Raw genomic sequence first — 18,542 nt, 5'->3', positions numbered from 1 at the left:
GATGAGTCCGTGAATCACGGGAGATTCGTGAGAGTTGGGGTGTCTGCAGAGTCGAGGCAGCTTCAAGGCGCATTGAATTGATGGACAATGTTTTATGATTGGTGCACAGCATCGTTTTTGACCGGAAACACGGGATAACCACTAATCGTCCTTCTCTCCTTTTTATCGGCTCTTTGATCCTGTGGATCTGCAGCTGCGGTCATTTATAGGCCTTATTTCCACCGAGATGACCACATATGATCATTTCTATTTCCTCAGATAAACCCATTGCACAGTTTCTCCCTCTCTGCATAGATCTGTAGCCTGGAATAATGTCCTTACAAGAAGCAGCTTTTTGTATTTATTCATATTGATTCCTTTATAAACATGTGATATTCTAATAATTGTACTGATAACCGGAGATATTACATGCATTTGTTACATTTTATATGTTTCCTTCATACACGAGCCGATAGAGAAGCTCTACTGTAATATGGCCTCCTCTAATGCACAGAATCAGTCACTATCACCACAGGGCTAATATCTCACAGTCTTTCATTACTTTTCCGGAGCAGATCAGTTTTTCTATTCCTTTCAGATCTAAATAAAATGATAAAACATTTTGGGAAAAACACACAACCCAGGAGCCCAGCACTGGAAGCCATGACGGCAAATATCTCCACAGCCACCATGGACTTCCCTCTGGTGCTCAGATAAGCCGGGATCATGGCGATCCAGACACTGATGAACACCAGCATGCTGAAGGTGATGTACTTGGCCTCATTAAAACTGTCCGGTAATGTCCTCACCATGAAAGCCAGAACAAAGCTGACAGCTGCCAGGAGCCCCAGATAACCCAACATGGAGCAGAACCAGAGATCTGAGCCCTCATTACACTGAATGATGATCGTCCCAGGGTAAGACTCGGTGTCCAGGTCCTGGAATGGGGGAGAAATAGACAACCAAATAGCACAGATCACAACCTGAAGAGAAGAAAACAGCAACACTATGGTATAGGGCAGTTTCACACTCAGCCATCTTCTCCAGGGGCTTCCAGGCTTGGTGGACTTAAAAGCCACACAAACCATGATGGTCTTGGCAAGAAGTGATGAGATGGCGACTGAGAAGAAAATCCCAAAACTGGTCTCACGTAATCTACAAGTTACATCAGTGGGACGACCAAGAAACAAGAAGCCCGAGAGGAAGCTGAGGAAGATGGAGACCAAGAGGAGATAACTCAGGTTCCGGTTATTAGCTCTAACAATAGGAGTGTCCCGGTAGGAAATAAATATTCCAAATATGAAGCCGGTCACAAGACATGCCAAAAGCGAAACACCAGAAAATACATAAGCAATGGGATCCTTCTGGAAAGAGATGAAGTCAATCACTTTGGGCAGACACCGGTCACTCTTCTCATTTGGCCATTCGTCACTTTGGCATTTAATGCATTTGTCAGCGCCTGTAGGGAAATTTAAAAAAATATTACATATATAATAATTTTCATCTACTGTATGTATCTATTATTAGAGATGAGCGAGCGCTGTAAGATTCGTAATCGCTATACTCATTCCGAATAGCGAGTAAAGCAAGTAAATGGGAAATGCGAGTCATTTTCTGCTGGACCCAACAAAGAGATCTGGGGTCCTGAGGAAAAAGCTGAAATGGATGGGAAAGTGATGAAACTGAATGGGGAGAGCCTGGAAAATATGCCTGCATGTATTTTTGATTCACATATGGTTTATGGGATACCCTAAAGCCACATGGAAGAAGTTCCATGTGGCTTCAGTCTATCGGTGCCCCTGCAGTATATGTCGCACTGCCCTTGCCAGCCCTGCAGTGACTCACACAGCAGTTTGCGAGCAGCTGCGGGATGACGAGCGCCGACATCAGGAGGTTAGCTCAGATCCTTACCTGCTGTGATGATCTGCGCTGAATTCGTGACATCTGCCCTCGACGTAGCACTTGTCAAGGACATCCATGACTCCTTGTTCTCACATCAAGTCACAGACTGGATCTAGCAGTGACATCTTGGGCTCATGGGACAGTTCAAGTGAGAATGCGGCAGCCATGGAACTCCGTGAAAAGTCCTGACATCACGAGTTCAGCGGAGTTCATCACTGCAGGTAAAAAGCTCGGCTAACTTCATGACGTCTGTGCTCGTTATGCCCTCCAGTGACCTGGCCTTACTTAATGATATTAGCTCAGGTCACTGCACTGCTCTCCCAGCCAATGGGGAACAGTCTCTTCTTCATTAACTGGGACAGTGAGTATGGTATGGATCATCTTGGGACCACCTTTTTGGATTACGCCGGACCCGGATTTGTTTTTTCTTTTCAAAAAATTGGTGAAAGAGGAAATGTTTTGGGGAGTGTTTTGTGAAACACTTTTTTTTGTCTATATTTTTTTTTGCTGACAAGGTTACTGATGTTGGGTATCTGATAGATGCAGTAACATCACTAATGCCAGAGCTTGATGCCAGGTGACAATACACAGCTGGTATTACCCCTGTATTACCCCATTTTCCCCACACCAAGGCAACGGGATGAGCATTGATGTTCCACTTCTGGGGTGCCTGCAACCTGCTATTTTTAGGCTGGGAGGGTCTAATATCCAAGGACGTCCCTAAGCTGAGAATACCAGACCACAGTTGTCTGCTTTACCTTGGCTGTTAAACCAATTTGTGTGAACCCCATGTTGTTTTTTCAATTATTTTTTTTTTTCCTAATACAAGGCTAAGCACCCTTTAGTGCCACATGAAAGGCACTAAAGGCTGCAAGATTAAAAAATGCAGGGGAGTGGGATATTATATATCTCTTTTCTATACATCTATCCAGCTATCTATCTTTCTAGCTTTTGACTATATGTAACCCTCTTTCCATTTTTTTTTGCGGTCCACATAAATAAAAACGGAAGGCACAGGAATGTAAAATGGACCGTATATAGAACAGAAAGGATGCGGCTGTTACACAGATGTGCATTGTTTAAAAAAATTAGCCCTGTGGCCTGAGTCACAGTTGATGCAGGGAGTCACCATCACAAGGGCCTGCAATGACAAATGGTAGGCTGCAGTAGGAGTACTGTCCTGGTTTGTCCATTGCACAATATGCATAGTGTTTAAGAAAAATGAGCCCTATGGACTGAGTCATGGCTGACACAGGAAATAAACTGCTTTCTATGGGAAGGGGTGGACGTTAACAGCAGTTTTGCTTCCTCTCATCTGGAGGGATTACAAACTGGAGAAATCCAGTTCATGTTGAATTTACTCAGAGTAAATGTGTCTGCATTTTCTGTGGAGAGGCGTGATCGCCTATCAGTGATGATTGCCCCAGTAGAACTGAAAACGCGCTCTCACATTACACTAGCAGCCGGGCAGGTCAGCCCCTCCAAGGCGTATAAGGAGAGATCGGGCCAAGTGTTCAGCTTGGACACCCAATAATTAAAAGGAACTGAAGCATCAGAAAAGATGCAGGTATGGTCACTTAAGTACCCCTTGACCATGTTGTTCAAGTTGTCCCTCCTTGGCATTGTTACATGCACAGATAGCCCTTGCTGATGTCTTAGTTTATTGAAAATGGCCCAGTTTGCACACGTTTGCTCCCCCCTTTTGTTGGACCTGGTGTTGGTGTCTCTCCCCATTAACACTTGTGTTGAAAAGAGCCGGTAACTCTGCCACTAGCGTTGCCTGAAGGTGATGTTTTCATCAACTGATCTACATTTACCCTCTTGAAGGATTCCATTATGCAACCCTTTGGAGACTCCAAAATCAGAGAACGAAATTTCTCCTTGTATTTGTGGGTCTAGAAATGTCGCCAATTAGTAAAGGTTGTTGGATAAAATGTGTATCATGTGAGAGTCTTGCCACAGACACTTACATATGAACTATGCCATGTGGGCCAAGCTGCAAACAGGAAAAAGTTCTGTATCCCCACCAGGAGGATCAATACCCATCCTCTCCTCATGCTGACTCTCCTTCTTTTCCTCCATCTCCTCCTCTCCAGCCCATTAATGCTGGACAGACATGAAGCTGGGGTTGAGAGTTCTCTCTGCAGCATTGGGAGTCCCCTGGGTAGCACAGAAAAAAAGGCTTCTTCCTTCTCATCCTCCTCATCATCACCCAATATTGGCTGGACTAGGTAGTATCACACATGAGGAAATCTGGCTCCATAGCCACATGCTGGGCACTCAAAGCTTCCTCTTTGAGATCATGCAGTAATTGTTTCAGCAGACACAGCAGCAGGATGGTTAGGCTGACAAAAGCCTGATCACCGCTCATGAGCTTAGTGCGGTACTCAAAATTTTCAAGAAACTCACAAATGTCAATGATCCACACCCACTCGACAGTTGTGTGGTGGTTGAATGTCAGTCTGATGGGCATCTTGACGTTGGTATTCAGCTACTGCTCTCTGCTGCTCAGTAATTCTCGCCAACATAACTCTTTAGAGTTAACTTTGGTAATTATTAACTGTTTGCATATGTAGTTTTCCATGACTCTTTAAATTACACAGCACAACAATGTTTTTGCTACTGAGGGTAAAACATGTGTTCTTTACTAATTTGAACATGCTGATTCCAAATATGAACTCAGAATTTGCACAGCACGTCCAGATTTTGAGTTATACTTAGAAAAGGCCATACGCCTATTCAGGCATTGTTGAAGATATTCAATATTAAATATTCAGAACATCAATGGAACATTTGTGCTGACCTCAAAGTTGTTGCACTAGTCCTTGGTTTGCAGTTAGGTTACACTAAGCATATGTGCTTTCTGTGCCTATGGAACAGTCGAGATGACAACAACCATTATAAAATTAAATGGTGGCCCAATAGAGATGAACATAAGATTGGTAAGCACAATGTTCAACACGAATCACTTGTCGATCCACTTAAAGTTTATCTTCCACCTCTTCACATTAAACTAGGACTAATGAAAAATTTTGTAGTAGCAATGGATCGTCAAGGGAATGGATTTAAGTATCTGAAGGAAAAGTTTAGTGCATTGAAAACTGAGGCCAAACTCAAAGCAGGAATCTTTATTGGTCCTGAAATCCACCAACTAATCCATGATGAAATCTTCAAGAAAGAACTCACCCCACTTGAACTAACTGCATGGGATGCATTTATATTAGTAGTTCAAAACTTCCTTGGAAACGAAAGAGCAGAAAACTATGCTGAACTAATAGACAATATGCTTCAAGCATACGAAATGCATGGTGCCCGAATGTCATTGAAAATGCATTTTCTACATTCACATCTTGACTTCTTTCCTCCAAATATGGGTAATGTCAGTGACGAACATGGTGAGAGATTCCACCAGGACATTTCTACTATGGAAAAAAGATACCCAGGTCGCTTTAACCCCAACATGATGGGCGATGACTGCTGGTTTTTGCAACAGGCCACTAGGACCACTCACAAGCGCAAAAGCAAGTGCCTGAAGCACTTTTAAAAGTACTCTGCTGAGTTCAAGGCGATTTCTTAAGCTACTATAAGTGATTTTTAAGTTTTTTGGTTTATTTACCTATACTTCTTTTTCAATAAAAATGATAATACATGTTGTGAAACTGTGGGACATAACGATTCTGTATCTTTATTAATTGCTTATTTTAATTTTCACAAAAATTGGAATAACTTAATATCCTGACGTGCTACAAAAAAACTAACTTCAGATTTGGATTCAGCGCATTCGATTTAGTATAGTGCACATGTTTTTTGCCAAGTAGCAGACAAAAAGTGTTTATTTGTTGTGCTGTGTTATTGGAGTTTGCCATTTTGTATTTTCTATGACTAAGATCACACTTTTTGCTTGAAACGTGTAAGAGAACCAGCATGCTTTTTAAAAATGTTTTGATATTTTGTGCAATAAACTTTATTCTTTTATCCTGGTGCCTATCCCTCACACTTTTTTCATGTATCAGGCAGTACTGATGGCTGGAATCCTGCTTTGTTATTATTTGCATAAGCCACTAGCTACGTAATAATGTGGGCGATCTGGATGCCACAAGGAAGGCTGTGAACCCCTAAATATTGTGGAAACAGGTTTCAATTCCAAACCTAATCCACAATCTCTCCCTCCCTGCTGTGACTTTGTTCAAGAGCTATTGTATTCTAGTTTCTTGCCGCCTCGATGGACTTGATGACACACACTGCTTTAAACACTTTCCCTACTCCGAAATCTGTCTCTCTGAACTCTACACTGACCTACGCTGCAGGCAGCCCTGAAAAGGGCTATTTTTGTTGTTATGAAGCCTAAACTTTCCCTAGCAGCTTCTCCATCTATCCCTACACTGATACAAAGCTGGCTTCAGATGCAGTGTGCGCCAAATGGTGGCGGAAGGGCTTTTATAGACCCTATGATGCTGAGCGGCCAACCAATCACAATAACGCCACAAGTAAGATGGCTGCGGCATTACTGTGATTGGTTAAGAAGCCCAGCGTGTTAATTGGCTGCAATTCAGGTGCCAAAACGGCTAGGCGGGACATCCAAATATAGCGAGGCGAATACACCATTACTCGCTATATAACGAATAGCCTGAATACTATTCACTATTCACAGAATAGTACGGTAAAGAATACACTCGCTGATCACTAACTGTTATCTATTTATACTCTGCATCATTATCCACTGGCTACTGATCATTTTCCTAAAGAGATAACGAGTAGAAGTTGTGACACATCTGCATCTGGCCACTTGTGTGTGGGGGATGAACTTTTCTTAATTAGGCCAGACGTATTGTTCCTTTGTTCGATAAATCAAGACAAGTAAAGGCCGCTTTACACACTGCGACATCGCTCAAGTGATCTCGTTGGGGTCACGGAATTTGTGATGCACATCTGGCTGCTTTAGCGATGCCGTTGCGTGTGACACCTATGAGCGATTTTGAATCGTCGCAAAAACGTGCAAAATCGCTCATCGGTGACATGCCCCCCTAATCTCGATTATCGCTGCTGCGTGTACGATGTAGTTCGTCGTTCCTGCGGCAGCACACATCGCTATGTGTGACACCACAGGAATGAGGAACTTCACCTTACCTGCGGCCGCCCGCAATAAGGAAGGAAGGAGGTGCGCGGGATGTTACGGTCTGCTCATCTCCTTCCCTCCGCTTATATTGGGCGGCAGCTTAGTGACATCGCTGTGACGCCAAACTATCCGCCCTTTTACAAAGGAGGGGGTTCACCGGTCACAGCGACGTGGCAGAGCAGGTATGTAGTGTGACGGGACTGAACGATGCTGTGCGCCACGGGCACGTACAACCGATAGGGGCGGGTATGCACGCTAGCGATATCGTTACCGATATCGCAGCATGTAAAGCGGCCTTTAGTCTTTGTTTCCTGGAAGACTGACTGGAGCCCTATTGTCTGTTAAATCTGGATTGCTTCTTAAATATGGATTACCTATGCACTTTGACTACATAATTCAGAGGAAAATTATGCAGTCGAATTCAACTAGCGATCAATGAAACAACAGCCATTTCCCACCAATCTCATAAGACATAATACCCTTAATTATGAACTGAGGGGTATAAAAAGGACTTTGCTCTTGTAACCAGATTCCTATTTTACAGGACTTTAGCCTAGGATTTATGGTTCCAGCTAGAGGATCATAGAACTGCTTCAAGAATTATGCATCCTACAGAAATTCAGTCTAGGATCTACGGTTCCAGCCGAAAGATCATAGAACTGCTTCACTGCTCTACTCTGAGTCCACAAACTTGCTTGGAGAATTCAGGTTAGACAAGTTAGTCACCTGGCTGGATATCTTGCTGTGCTCAGTCAGTTTCCTAAGCTTACCGATATCTCTTCTAAGTGGGTGCCCACCAAGAGTGGGGTGCGGCTGGCTGGAAGAAACTCCCACAAAGATTCTAATCTCTGGCAAGCCAGCAGAAGAGTGAGACTCTGTAGCTTGTGTTATCTTGTGTGGGATAATATTCAGCCCATCTGATCCAAGTGACTTGCATGTTACTGTTATTTGTAGACACCATTCAAGGGCTCCACAACCAGGGAGGAATACCCATCAAACTATAGGTGAGGCACACATGTTTCAGATGCCACAATGTCCAACTCCACCAGCTTGGCCTTGGGAAGAGAGCCAGAGTAGATATTCAGCCGCCATTACAAACTGCAACTACAGAAGCTGTGGCAGATTAGATAAATTGAATATAGAATCACTGATAACCGATCTGATTTGATCCAGGAAATAGTCTGTTATTGTGCCCAGAATGTCGTGGAGGATGACAAAGACCCTGAAATAGTTGACACAGAATAATTAAACTGCCTGCCAAGTCAAGGATCTCGTCATAGCCTGAAATCAACAACTCAGTCTAAAACAACCCAAATCCAGGAGTTTTTGGCTGCATTGGGGACCAAAGCAAGTTAAGGGCATGTGTTCTGGAACTGGAAGTTTTGGGAGATCAAGTTCTACTAACAGGTACTCAAGCTAGACTTACCCACTACCAAGGAGAAGCCCCCCCAGGGCAAAGATTTACAAACAAGGCTTATGACTAGAGATGAGCCACCACCCTAGCGTTCAAGTTCGGTTCGGTTTGTCGAACGGCGGGTGTGTTCGTCGAAAACCGTCGAACCCCATTGAAAACAATGGCAGGCAAACACAAACACATACAAACACATAGAAAACACCTTCTAAGTAGTGATGAGCGAGCATGCTTGTCACTACTCGGTACTCGCACGAGTATCGCTGTACTCGGGCTGCTCGGCGGGGACCGAGTAATCTCGCGATACTCGTGCTGTACTCGTGGTCTTCATCCCTGCATGTTGGCGCTCTTTTGAGAGCCAGCCCTCATGCAGGGATTGGCTGGCAGACCACTGCAATGCCACAGCCCTGTTAGTTGTGGAATTGCAGTGATTGGCCGGCCTGCACAGCGTGACCGAGCCTTTATATCGGCCGGCGCGCTGTGCTCTGCTCACAGCTATTCAGACAGTCAGTGTAGGGAGAGTGTCGCTGATTCAGGGAAAGCTTTGCGGCCCTTTATAGCTTTTTCAGTTGCAGGGCTGCAAACAGTGTGACCAAAAGTCCTTCTCAGGACTATTCTAGTTGTATACAGTCAGGCAGGGTATAGCCAGGTCGGAGTACAGTAGCAGAGTCCTTCTCAGGACTATTGTTGCTATATACAGGCAGGGTATAGCCAGGTCTGAATACAGGCTAGTGACCAAAAGAGTCCTTGTCAGGACTATTGTACCAGTATACAGGCAGGCAGGCAGGCAGGGTAGTGGTGACCGTATACCAGCCTTCATCATATCTGGGGCTGGTGTACACAGTGTAAAACAGTCCAGATAGTGTCTGACTTGTCTGTAATTGTCGCTCCCCAAAAAAACCTGTTAGGTTATTATTGCGTCCGTGCTTGGTTTTTAAAACCGCACGTGTGTGCCTGTTGGTGGCAGCGTACAGGTGCACTTGTGTGCAATTTCCACACACTTTGATATAACGCACAAGTAGTGAATATACACGTCAGCAGTGCACAGCATTGCAAAATGCGCAAGGGCATTGGCAAGGAACAAGGAAGTGGACGTGATGGTGGTGCAGGCAGAGGCCGAGGTCGTGGGCAAGCTCTAATTTCGCCACAACAAAGGGCCACATCTAGTCGCTCGCACGTCCTGTCCCAAATTATTGGGGACCGCAGCAGTACACCGCTCTTGAACCAAGACCAGTGTCAACAGGTTGTTTGTTGGATAGCAGATAATGCTTCCAGTCAGATTGGCACCACCACAAACACTCTGTCTTCCACACGGTCAAGTGTCAGTAGCCGTGATACTGCACCGCACATTTCTGAACCTGATCCTCCTTCCTACCACCAGGCTGAGTACACGTCCTCCTCGGACATTAATGATCCCACACTTGGACACTCGGAAGAGCTGTTCACGTTTCCATTCACACATTCTGGCCTCTCGCCAGCTCATATTGAAGTGGGTCATGAGGAGATCGTCTGTACAGATGGCCAAATATTTGAGCAGCCACGTTCTCACGAAGTTGGCAACGTGTCTCAACAAGTGGTGGACGATGATGAGACACAATTGTCAGCAAGTCAGGAGGAGGAGCAGGGTGCGGAAGAGAAAGACGACGTGGTGGATGATCCAGTAACTGACCCAACCTGGCAGGAGGATATGCAGAGCGAGGACAGCAGTGCACAGGGGGAGGGAGGCGTAGCATCACAACAGGCAGTAAGAAGCAGGGTGGTGGCCCCAGGCAGAAGTCAGGCAACCGTTCCCCGGAACAACACGACGACACAAGCTGCCTGTACAAATGTTAGGTCTTCCCGAGTCTGGCAGTTTTTTAAGTTGGATCCAGATGATTCAAAAAAGGCCATTTGCAACACCTGCCGTGCCAGCATCAGCAGGGGTACCAAAACTAGCAGCCTGACCACCACCAGCATGATCAGGCACATGTCAGCCAAGCACCCGACTTTGTGGGAAGTACAACAGAGTCGAGGAGCAGTGCTTGCTGATGTCACTGCTACGTCTTCGCTGGTTGTGCATGCGAGCCAATCCTCTGTCCATGCTGCCTGCGAACAAGCCTCCTCCACTCCTGCACCTGCAGTTGACTACGCAGAAAGAACACCATCATCAAGCACGTCCTTGTCCCAGCGCAGCGTTCAGTTATCCATTCTGCAAACCTTTGAACGCAGGCGCAAATACACTGCCAACACCCCACATGCCACAGTTCTAAATGCTAACATTTCGCGACTGCTTGCGCTGGAAATGTTGCCTTTTAGGCTGGTGGAGACAGAAGCATTCCGTGACCTGATGGCGGCAGCTGTCCCACGTTACTCGGTCCCCAGCCGCCACTATTTCTCCCGGTGTGCCGTCCCCGCGTTGCATAACCACGTGTCACAAAACATCACACGTGCCCTGAACAACGCTGTTTCACCCAAGGTCCACCTAACCACAGACACGTGGACAAGTGCTTGTGGGCAAGGCCGCTAAATCTCGTTGACGGCACACTGGGTTAATATTGTGGAAGCTGGGACCCAGTCTGAGCGAGGGACGGAACACGTCCTTCCCACACCAAGGTTTGCAGGCCCTACCTCAGTCAGTGTTTCACCCACACTCTACAGCTCCGGAATGTCATGCTCTTCAGCCTCCTCCTCCTCCTGCGCATCCTCATCCACTGTGCCCTCCACACCAGTCACAAGCTGGAAGCACTGCAGCACTGCCTCGGCGAAGCGGCAACAGGCTGTGCTGAAGCTAATCTGCATAGGTGACAAACCCCACAATGCAGAAGAGCTGTGGACAGCTCTGAAACAGCAGGCAGATCACTGGCTCACACCTCTGAACCTAAAGCCAGGAAAGGTCGTGTGTGACAATGGCCGGAACCTGGTGGCGGCTTTGAGGCGAGGCCAGCTGACACATGTTCCATGCGTGGCCCATGTGCTCAACCTCGTGGTTCAGCGGTTTATAAAGTCATACCCAGAGCTGTCTGATCTGCTGGTAAAAGTTCGCCGCCTGTCTGCACATTTTCGAAAGTCACCTACTGCTTCAGCCGGCCTTGCCGGCTTTCAGCGCCGTTTGCATCTTCCGGCTCACAGACTGGTGTGTGATGTCCCCACGCGTTGGAATTCAACTCTGCACATGTTGGTCAGGATATGTGAGCAGAAGAGGGCAGTTGTTGAGTACCTGCATCACCTAAGCCGTCGGGAAATGGGTCAAACTCCACACATAACACCTGAGGAGTGGAGATGGATGTCAGACCTATGTACCATCCTCCAAAACTTTGAGGACTCCACCAAGATGGTGAGTGGTGATGACGCCATTATTAGCGTCACCATACCGCTACTCTGCCTTCTAAAACGGTCTCTGCTGAAAAACAAACATGATGCATTGCAGGCGGAGCGCGATGAGTTGCAGCAAGAAACAGTAGTGGGTGTGCAAATTGAGGATATGACATGCACACCAGTCATATCCTCGGTTCAGCGTGGCTGGCCAGAGGACAGGGTAGATGAGGAGGAGGAGGAGGAGGAGGAGGAGGAGGAGGACAGCATGTTCAGTCATCTTGTTGGTCAGGCTACTGAAGTCCTGGCTGTTAAGAGTCTGGCGCACATGGCTGACTTTATGGTAAGCTGCCTGTCTCGTGACCCTCGCGTTAAGAACATCTTGGCCGACAATCATTACTGGTTGGTAACACTGTTAGACCCACGCTACAAGGAGAACTTTTTGTCTCTTATTCCCGTTGACGAGAGGTCAACCAAAATGCAGCAGTTTCGGAAGGCCATACTCACGGAAGTAGGCAAAGCATTCCCCTCACAAAACGCTAGCGGCATAGGTCATGAATCAGTGGACAACCGAGGCGTACAGCCGAGAGAGGCACAAGTCCAATCCGCCAGAGGTAGGGGAACAGTCTTTAAGATGTGGGACAGTTTTCTCAGCCCCTCACGTACCACAGCCCCTGAGGTGCGGGGTAGTGCCACAAGAAATCCTAAGTTTGCCCAGATGCTGAAGGAGTACCTTGCAGATTGAACAACTGTACTCCGACATTCCTCTGTGCCTTACAATTATTGGGTATCCAAGCTGGACACGTGGCATGAATTGGCTCTCTACGCCTTGGAAGTCCTGGCCTGCCCTGCTGCTAGCGTTTTGTCAGAGCGTGTTTTTAGTGCCGCAGGTGGAATCATTACAGATAAACGCACCCGCCTGTCAACTGAAAATGCTGACAGGCTGACTCTGATCAAGATGAACAAGGGTTAGATTGGGCCAGACTTCACCACACCACCAGCAAATGAGAGCGGAATTTAAAGTTTGCCATGTACCTCCACTCACCCATGGGTACACACTTCTGGACTTTGGATAATCGCTGGACTGCTCCTCCTTCTCCTCATGCGCCACCATGATGATGACCGTTACAAATTGCAATACTTAGGCCTTTGTTTCAGGTATACCCCCAGTGGTAAATTTTTTCGCCCATTCTTTGCAGAATGGACATTACAACGACAGGAGACCCGCTCCTTTGCAATGGGAACAATGTTTTGAGGCCCTCATGCACGTCTCTACCCAGGGACAACGTGGAGCCTCCCAATTTTTGGCTGCCCTGCCTAAGGGCTATACTATAATACACCCACTTCCTTAAAATGGACACTTAATGTTTTGAGGCCCTCATGCACGTCTCTACCCAGGGACAACGTGGAGCCTCCCAATTTTTGGCTGCCCTGCCTAAGGGCTATACTATAATACACCCACTTCCTTAAAATGGACACTTAATGTTTTGAGGCCCTCATGCACGTCTCTATCCAGGGACAATGTGGAGCCTCCCAATTTTTGGCTGCCCTGGCAAAGGGCTATACTGAAATAGACCCACTTCCTTACAATGGGCACTTCAGGTTTAAAGGCCATCATGCACGTCTCTATCCAGGGACAATGTGGAGCCTCCCAATTTTTGGCTGCCCTGCCTAAGGGCTATACTATAATACACCCACTTCCTTACAATGGGCACTTCAGGTTTACAGGCCATCATGCACGTCTCTATCCAGGGACAATGTGGAGCCTCCCAATTTTTGGCTGCCCTGGCAAAGGGCTATACTGAAATAGACCCACTTCCTTACAATGGGCACTTCAGGTTTAAAGGCCATCATGCACGTCTCTATCCAGGGACAATGTGGAGCCTCCCAATTTTTGGCTGCCCTGGCAAAGGGCTATACTACAATAGACCCACTTCCTTACAATGGGCACTTCAGGTTTAAAGGCCATCATGCACGTCTCTATCCAGGGACAATGTGGAGCCTCCCAATTTTTGGCTGCCCTGGCAAAGGGCTATACTGAAATAGACCCACTTCCTTACAATGGGCACTTCAGGTTTAAAGGCCATCATGCACGTCTCTATCCAGGGACAATGTGGAGCCTCCCAATTTTTGGCTGCCCTGGCAAAGGGCTATACTGAAATAGACCCACTTCCTTACAATGGGCACTTCAGGTTTACAGGCCATCATGCACGTCTCTATCCAGGGACAATGTGGAGCCTCCCAATTTTTGGCTGCCCTGCCTAAGGGCTATACTATAATACACCCACTTCCTGACAATGGACACTTAATGTTTTGAGGCCCTCATGCACGTCTGTATGCAGGGGCATTGGTGAACCTCACAATTTTGGACTGCCCTGGCAAAGGAAAATACTACAAAGACTCACTTCCTCAAAATGGGCACATTAGACTCAAGAGGCCTTCATGTACGTCTCTTCTCAGGGACATCGGAGTGCCACACAATGTTTTCACGTAAAATCTTTCATGTATTAATCTCAAAAAGTAACATACACCAGCTCTATCTCACTATTGGGTATGTGCCCTTAACATTTCCGCCATGAAAAATCATTTTGGGGTCATTTTGGAAGGTTTTCTGGTGAGTCCGTAAAAATGGCGTAAAATGCGGACAAAATTGTTCACAGCTGTGACTTTTCAGTGATAAATGCTTCAAGGGGTCTTCCCCATGCTGTTGCCATGTCATTTGAGCACTCTTCTGAGACTTTTGTGCCATTTTTAGGGTTTCTCCATGCTGCCGGGGGGTCATTTCACAAAAATACTCGGGTCTCCCATAGGATAACATTGGGCTCGTTGCTCGGCCCGAGTACACGAGTATCTTGGGAGGCTCGGCCCGAGCTTCGAGCACCCGAGCTTTTTAGTACTCGCTCATCACTACTTCTAAGGTGTCCAAAACGTGACAAACAACTCAGAAGACACCACAAACACATGGAAAAGTGACAAGTACATATAATCATGCTGAAAGAAAAGAGCTGGACGAGTAAAAGGAGAAGACACAGATATAGGCCTGCCATGCCCTTCTAAAATCATGTAAAACACAGCAAGCGGACTCCAACAAGAGTCTCAATTTTTTCAAAATATTTGGCCCTAGACACCACTTAAGTGGCATCAATTGTCCGACAGTTGCAAACTTAAAATGTTGATTTGTGACTCGTCCACCCCAGGGCTATGGGACACTCCGTGACCCTGGCGGGGTCAACTAATATGGCTTCAGTGGGGGTGGTAATTAATAAAGTTTGTGGAATTATTCGTGACGCCACCTGTGGATTGCAACTAAGGAGCCGCCGCTGCTGGATGAGACCTCTGGGGCTGATGGATTAGCAGCTGGGATGGTTCTGCTCCCCACAGGTGGAGCGGTACCCCGGGGCAACCGTTGGTGCTTGTAAGAGTCTATGGTGGTTTTGTGGATGGTGCAGTGCAGGGCGAAATAAAGGAGACAACACCAGGGGATGCAGTTTCAAGGTTTTACTCACTGGTTCTTGGCTGTCGCGACCTGGTCGCCCGCTGGTGTGCTGGAATCACCTGTCAGGGACCTCCGCCGATCCCGGGTAGTTCTGGGAGTAAAAGCCGGTGCACCCTTCTGTTGTGTCTCTTCCCTCGGCTGTCTTCTATGCCTTGACTTTTCTGGATAAACCTGTCTCGGCCTCCACTATAGGTTCTGGACAAGAAGGCTTGCCTGGATGGAACTTTGCCCTCTTCCCAGGGGTTGTACAGTGGGTTGTGGCCCGGGGTGCTTGCAACCACCCTGGGCCTCAGTGTTCACTTTTGGAAAATGACTTCTCTTCCTCCAGTTTCTAGGAACCGTCCCCTGTATGCAGCCTGATCCCTTCACCCGATGACTTAGTGGAACAGGCCACTAGCTTGAAAGCCTTGCAGTGGCCCTAGAATCCTTTCTGTAGTTCTCTGCTATGCTGTCACCTGGGCCTTGCTGGGCCTCAGGGTCTCCACCATGAAGCGTCACTTTCTCTTGCTGTTCTGAGGTTTCAACCTCTCTCTCTGTTTCACTGCTCACTCCTCTCCTCTCCTCTCAACCAACAACTCCTGACTGCAACTTGACCTTCCTGTCTCTGCTCTACTCTCTGCTGGCTCCTCCCACCTTCCCAGTTGCTAGGTCCCACCCTATGGGAGAAGGGATGGGTCTTACAGCCCCCCAGCATGCAGCCTGGGGGGGTAGCTGCCACTATCCCCGGTCCCTGTGTGTACTTAACAATGGGTGTAGTGTGAATTTGCCTGTGGACTGGCGTTTACTCCTTTCCTTACCCAGGATGGGACATCACACCTCTGGCTGAGGTGCAATGTCTCTGTGGCGACGGAAGCCTCAGGGGCGCCACATTTGCATGAAGCACAATCAAAAATACACAAGCCTTTACTCTCCACAGGATGGCACAGGGGTAGAAAAGTCCTTGCGGATCCATGATTTGTTTATCTTGATGAACATTAGTCTGTCCACATTGTCACTGGACAGACGCGTGCGCTTATCTGTCAGCACACACCCAGCAGCACTGAATCCATGTTACGAGAGAACGCTGGCTGCGGGACACGACAAGATCTCCAAGGCGTAAGTGGTGGCGAGCTCAGGCCATTTTTCCAGATTGGAAGCCCAAAATGAGCAAGGCTCCAGTTGCAGAGTCATGGCATCTATGTTCCCTTGGAGATACTCCTGTATGATCCTCTCCAGGCATCGACTATGTGTCAGACTTCTTGTGTCTTGTGGCCTTGCAAAGGATGGTCTAAAAAATTCATGAAACAATTCCATAAAATTGCTGTTACCACCAGATAAGGTGTTGCTGGTACAGTTTGAGTGATGATGACTCGACAGTCCTGTTGTTGGCAAGTTAGAACTATGAGATTCACTCTGTGCACCACTGATGTTTAGTGGAAAAGCCAATCTCATATTGTGTAACAGCTTCTGCAGACACTTCTGCATACGTGCGTCCCTTTCTATGGTAGGAATTATTTTGCCAAATTTTGACTTGTATCGGGGATCTAAGAGTGTGGCAAGCCAGTAGTCAGCATTACTTCGAATTCTGACAATCCGAGGGTCATGTTGTAGGTAGTGCAGCAAGAAGGGGCTCATGTGTCTTGCGCATCCAGGAGGACCAAGTCCTTGCTGTGTTGGTGGTGGTGAGGTGAGACTCATGCTTCCTTCCTCTGACCTCTCCCCCCAACCTCGCACAACAGAAATGTAATCAAGGTCTCCCTCATCTGCTTAGTCTTCCATGCCCATCACCAGTTTGTCCTCCATTTCTCCCTGGGCTCCTGCACCTTCCTCAACAGTTTGGCTGCTACCATGCGCCCTTGTAAGTCCCTCTCCCCCACCGTCCCATGTCTGCCGCCTTGGTGGTGCTTACCGTCTGACCTTGTAGATCTTGATATCCCTTCTGCATATAAATCTTCCTGTACTTCCTCTCCTTCCTCTTGTCCCACCATCTGACTCCAAATACTGTTTAGCGTGTGCTCCAGCATGTAAATGACTGGAATTGTCATGCTGATAATGGCATTGTCAGCGCTAAACATCTTCATCGCCGTGTCGAAACTATGCAGAAGGGTGCATAGGTCCTTGATCTGAGACCACTCCAGCAGCGTGGACAGGGTTCAACATGTGAGCCATACAAGGCACATGTGTCACATTGCCCCGGCGAAGGGCCGCACACAGGTTTGCAGCATTGTTGCACACAGCCTTTCCTGGCTGCAGGTTGAGTGGAGACAACCATTGATGAAACTCGGTCTCCAGAGCTGACCACAATTCCTCAGCTGTGTGACTCACATTTCCCAGACATTTCAACGTAAAGACCGCCTGATGCCGTTGAGCTCTGCTGCCAGCATAGTAAGTAGTGTGCGGGATTCCTTGTGCGCAGTTAGGCTAAGTCCACACACTGCATTTTTTTGACGCTGCGTTTTTGTGCGTTTTTTGCAGCAAAAAACGTACAAAAATGCACCCACAACAAAAAAAACGCGGCAAAAATGAATGTGTTTTTACCACGTTTCGGTGCGTTTTTTACTGCGTTTTGTTGCGTGTTTGCTCACTGCGTCTTTATGCGTTTTTTATCAGTGAACAATGTCATTATAGATTGTTGAAAAAAAATAAAAAGGTCTGTTATTTCCTTCTTCAATATGTTCTTCATTCTCCACTAGTGTATGCGGGAGAGCAGACAGCTGCAGAACTTCAAGGTTCAGCATGCTCCATCCAGGACTGTCTGCTGGAGGGAGAGGCAGGGGAAGCAGAACTATAGGGCTCAGCATACTCCATCCACTAGTGTATGCAGGAGAGCTGACAACAGCTGTAGAACTGCAAGGCTCAGCGTCCTCCATCCAGTGCTGTATGCAGGAGGTTTTTTTTCCCCCAAAAAAATGACGTGGGCTTCGCCATATTTTTGTATGCTAGCCAGGCACAGCAGTCAGGGAGGGGCTGCCCCCAACCCCCAGCTGCCTATTTGTACCCGGCTGGGAACCAAAAATATAGGGAAGCCCTTTTTTTTAAATTATTTCATGAATTTCATGAAATATTTTAAAAAAAAAATTGACGTGGGCTTCGCCCAATTGTTGTGTCCAGCCAGGTACAACTAGGCTGCTGGGGATTGGAATACGCAATACAGGGTGCCCAATCTTTCAGGGCACCCCCGCTGCGAAATGCAGTCCGCAGCCACCTCAGAAAATGGCACTTTCATAGAAGCGCTATCTTCTGGCGTTGTATCCAACTCTTCCAGCTGCCCTGATGCCGGGTGGCTCGCTGGGTAACAATGGGGTTAGGGCTAGCTGTGTATTATCAGCTGGCCCTAAGCCCGAAATTCATGGTGTCACACCAATATT

At 47.2% G+C, this 18,542-nt stretch overlaps 1 protein-coding gene across 3 annotated transcripts in view; it reads right to left on the bottom strand.

Moving 5' to 3' along the window:
- Positions 1–328: 328 nt before the first annotated feature.
- The window catches only part of LOC142268011 (vomeronasal type-2 receptor 26-like), a 75,292-nt gene continuing 57,078 nt past the window's right edge, over positions 329–18,542 (bottom strand). For all 3 annotated transcript variants that reach the window (XM_075332353.1, XM_075332350.1, XM_075332352.1), the window contains one exon: positions 329–1,438. In XM_075332353.1, the coding sequence (XP_075188468.1) occupies positions 525–1,438 (914 nt within the window). In that variant the 3' untranslated portion in view covers positions 329–524. The remainder of the gene's footprint in view (positions 1,439–18,542) is intronic.

Source organism: Anomaloglossus baeobatrachus, chromosome 1 (assembly GCF_048569485.1).
Source record: "Anomaloglossus baeobatrachus isolate aAnoBae1 chromosome 1, aAnoBae1.hap1, whole genome shotgun sequence".
In the NCBI taxonomy this organism is placed as follows: Eukaryota; Metazoa; Chordata; class Amphibia; order Anura; family Aromobatidae; genus Anomaloglossus; species Anomaloglossus baeobatrachus.
Note: the sequence above shows the minus strand (reverse complement) of the source record. Positions and strands in the feature narration are given on the sequence as shown.